The following is a 4,195-nucleotide window of genomic DNA, read 5'->3' as shown; positions in this document are numbered from 1 at the left end:
TCCGCGTACCCGACGCTGGAGTTCGCGAAGCGCGTCTTCATGTCGACGGGCACGGCGCTGACGTCGCTCGAGGGCTACTACGTGACGGACGGCGGCGTGACCAACGGCTGCCCGCTCTTCGAGGACGCGAAGCGGCCGCAGCTCGTCGTCAAGCCCATGAAGTCGGGGCTGCCGACGTCCATGGCCGTCGGCTACGGCCTCGCCCAGGGCGTCGCGGCGGTGGAGCTCGGCATGGCCGACGCCGCCGCGTTCCTGGAGGCGCGCGCGGGGCGCGCGAGAGACGCGCCGTCGCGCAGCGAGTCCGGCAGCCTCGAGCTCCTGGCGCGAGCAGCGGCTCTTCCGGGGTCATGCACAGTACCTTAACAACAACAACAACAGGGGCGGGGGGGGGGCGGCTCAGAGCAGGCCCTCGCGGCAGTTCGCGTAGCCGCAGAGGCAGGGGACGCCGTCGGTCTCGTTCTGCGTCCGCTTGTAGTCCCACGTGAGCTCCGTGCCCTTCCGGATGTCCTTGAGGGCGAAGAAGGCGAGGCGGGGCATGTCGGACTCGACGTAGACCGTCGCGCCGCGCATGTTGGGCACGCAGCTGTGGTTGAAGAAGCGCGCGACGGAGCCTTTCCACTTGGCGTCGATGACGAGGAACTCGTCGCGCGCGGCCGCAGAGCCGCGCGGCGGCGTCACGGGCGCCGCCGCGGGCGCCGGGGCCGCCCAGCCGGCGCCCGGGACGGCGCCGTCGCCGCGCCCCGGGGACACGACGGCGGCGGCGCGCGGCTGCGGCGGCGGCGCGGCGAAGCAATCCAGGAAGTACTCGTCGCCGCGCTTGCGGCCCCGCTCCTCGGCCTCGTCTTGCGTGAGGATCTCGCCCCCGTAGGCGGCGACGAAGGTGCCCTTGGTGATCTTGTCGCGGCAGCGGACGCCCCAGCCCTTGTCCGTGCCCGTGTGGAAGACCTCGAGCGGCAGCTTGAGCCCGGCGCCGACGACGCGGTTCCGGCACGCGGCGGCGCGGCAGTTGCAGTCGTCGTGGCACTCGAAGACGAAGTTGCCGATGCGCTGGTTCGTGAGCGTGCCGTCGGCGCCGTAAGCGTTTGCTTCGCCGCCGCGGCACACGCACGGGCACCTCGGCCCGCACGACCCGACGCAGTCGCAGCCCGCGTTCTCCACGGGTTTGACGGCGCCACCCCGGGGCACGACGGGCTTGGCCTCGTACTCGAAGACCTTGACCGGCGGCGCGCGCTCCGCGCGGCCGACGCAGGGCACCGCGCGCGCCTCCGCGCCGTTCGAGAGGTCGCCGACGAGCGTCCACGCCTTCCGCGCCATCGCGCGCGCGCGCTTCGAGAGCCGCGCCTCGTAGGCCTCGAAGATGGCGTCCCACTGGTGCGCCACGCGCGCCTCCTCGAGGGACGCCCGGTCGCACTGGAAGCAGTGCCACACGGACGACTCCGCCGCCGCGGCCCCTCGGCCCGTGACGCGCTCGACGCAGCCCGCGCAGTGGGACCGCGAGCAGCCGTCGGTGTCGCAGAGGAGCAGGTCGCCGCCCTCGCCGCAGAGGCGGCAGAATTCCTCGTTGCCGTCGTCGCCGACGTCGAAGGTGCCCTGGTCGCGCATCCAGCGACACTCCCAACACACGGGCACGCGGACCGCGTCAAAGTCCGGGTGCGCCGCGGGCGCGTCCGTCGTGCGGTTGCCGCAGCCGGGGCAGGTCCAGGGCTCGGGCGCGCCGCAGGTCTCCAGCTCCGCGGCCGCGCGGTTCCGCTTGAGCCGCTTGAGCCGCGGGCCCTCGCGCGCGTCGAAGACGGCCGCGAACTCTTCCATCAGGTCCTCCTCCGGCAGGTCGCCGGCGTCGCACTCGTCGACCGTCGGCGCCTCGGCGCCCCGGGCCTCGAGGAAGGCGGCGACGCCCTCGTCGTCGCGCGCGCGGCGCCGCGCGCACGCGAGCGGCGGGCCCCGCGCGCTCTCGGCGTTCACGTCCGCGCCCGCGTCCAGGAGCAGCTTCGCCGCCGCGACGCCGCCGTAGTGGGCCGCGAGGTGGAGGGGCGTGCGCCGGAGCTCGTCGACGGCCGCGACGTCCGCTTGCTTCTTGAGGAGCGCGCGCATCGCGGGCTCGTTGTCCCAAATCGCGGCGACGTGGAGCAGGCTCAGGCCGCCGCGGCGCGCGCCGTTGGCTTTGGCGCCTTTCTCGAGGAGCCGCTCGAGCACGGGGCACAGCAGGGGGTAGACGGCGCACTTGACGAGCAGGTCGTCGCAGCCGCAGGCGCGTTCGAGCTCCTCGGCGTTCAAATCCGCGACCATCTTCGCGGCGCGCGCCGCTTCCCGGCCCGCGACCACGCCAACCGCCGAGCCGGCGACGCGCCGCCGCTGAGAGATCGACCAGCGTGCCACGAGGTCCACGAGCCCTTGGACCCGATCTTCGGATGTTACGAAGTCCATGTCGAGGGGCAATTGCGAGGGCGAGTCTTCGCGCCCGATTCGGCTTCGTTGGCTTCGTGCTTCTGCGTGCACCTCACACGGTCGTTGAAGCTGAGTTGCCGTTCCCAAGCATGGGCGAGTTCAACCCCCTTACACGAGCGACAGCAGCGCCTCGCCGTCGCCGCGCCGTCGTCGTCGCCGCCGCGGCGTCAGCTCCGTCTCCAGGGGGTTGGGCGCGTCGTCGTCGCCGTCGTCGTCGTCGTCGTCGTCGTCGTCGGGCGCCTCCCGCTCGTCGTCGTCGTCGTCGTCGTCGTCGGTCCGCGCGGCGACGAGCGCGCCGTCGCACTCGAGCTCCTCCTCCTGCCGGAGGTCCAGGCGCTCGAGGTGCGGCGCCGCGAGGAGCGCGCGGAGCAGGTCCGGCAGCCGGGGCGCGCCGCGATCCGCGCGCGTGGGCCCGAGCTTGAGGCTCGTGAGCGACGGCGCGCGGCGGAGCGCGTCGGCGACGGCCCGGAGGCCCGCCGTGCCGCTCCGCGTGTCCTTGATGGACAGGTGGGCGAGGCCCGCGTCGGCCCGGACCGCGCCCGCGATCGCCGCGACGCCCGAAGACCGCAGCCGGTTCCAGGACCTGCGCGGAACTCAAATCTTCACACGCGACGGTTTCGGCTCTTTGGCCGTGCTTCGAGAGCTCGAGGAGAGTAATCAAAACGTCCAAAAAACAGCCGAATCGACTCCGATTTGGCCGAGCTAGAAAGTTTGGTCAGGACTGCTTCGAGAGCTCGAGGGGAGCCGTCGCTTCGTCCAAAAATCACCCGAATCGACTTCGATTTGGCCGAGCTAGTGAAGTTTGGTCAGGACCCCGGGTTGATTTCCACGCGGTCCGGGACACGTCGAGGTGCGCGACGTCGAGCGTGTCCGCGAGGGCCGCGGCGAGCGACCGGGCGTGCCGCGGCCGCAGCTTGCACGCGCGCAGGTCGAGGCGGTGGAGCCGCGCCTGTTCGATCGCCGGTGGCGACGTTTCTCCTCTTTCCGGGGACGCGGCGCCGCGCGATGGGCGACGACGGCGACGCCGCGTCCAGGGGCCCGTGGAGCAGGGCGTCGAGGGACCCCCAGCGCCGCAGGCCCGTGCAGCCCTCGAGCAGGAGCGACGGCGCGTCGTGCGCGCGGTCGCTCGCGAGGAGCGCGTTGACGGCGACCTGCGTGGAAATCAACCGCTGGTTTGGGACGTCCCGACCAAACTTTGAAATTCTCTATCTCGAGTCGATTCGGCTGATCTTTGGACGAATCGATTGCCCTCATCGAGTTCTCGACGCACAGCCGAAGATTCCGATGAGCACATTGAAGTCGGGTTGAAGATTTGATTTCCACGCGGACGGCGACGCAGCCGCCGCGGCTCAGCCGCGGGGTGTCGCGGAGCTTGAGCTTCCGGAGCCGCGCGTCCGCGGGCGTCGCCGCGAGCGCGTCGCAGACCGCCCCGACGCCGGCGGAGCCGAGCTTGTTGGACCCGAGGTCCAGCGACCGGAGCCGGAGCCTGTGTGAAAATCAAATCTTCAACCCGACTTCATGTGCGCGCAATCGCTAGACCAGACTCTCCGGCTGTGCTTCGAGAACTCGATGGACGTCCCAAACCAGAGGTTGATTTCCACACAGGCCGGAGCTGCGCGGCGACGCCCGCGGCGATCGCCTTCGCGCCCGCGTTCTTGAAGCCGTTGAAGCTGAGGTTGAGCTTCGTGATCGTCCGCCGCGCCTCGAGCGCGGGGCCGAGCGCCCGCGCGCCCGCGGCGCCGAGGCCGCA

General features: G+C 71.7%; 1 protein-coding gene across 1 annotated transcript; it reads right to left on the bottom strand.

Annotated features, from left to right (window-relative positions):
- Positions 1-396: 396 nt before the first annotated feature.
- Positions 397-1,314, bottom strand: AURANDRAFT_30428 (hypothetical protein; the record flags this gene model as incomplete). Its single annotated transcript, XM_009041259.1, has 2 exons — positions 397-639; positions 754-1,314. 2 exons carry the CDS (start codon positions 1,312-1,314, stop codon positions 397-399), a joined length of 804 nt encoding a protein of 267 aa, XP_009039507.1.
- Between the last annotated feature and the right edge of the window lie 2,881 nt (positions 1,315-4,195).

This window comes from Aureococcus anophagefferens, assembly GCF_000186865.1.
Source record: "Aureococcus anophagefferens unplaced genomic scaffold AURANscaffold_20, whole genome shotgun sequence".
NCBI classification, from domain to species: domain Eukaryota; class Pelagophyceae; order Pelagomonadales; family Pelagomonadaceae; genus Aureococcus; species Aureococcus anophagefferens.
The sequence above is the reverse complement of the archived record's forward strand: the minus strand, read 5'-3'. Positions and strand labels throughout refer to the sequence as shown.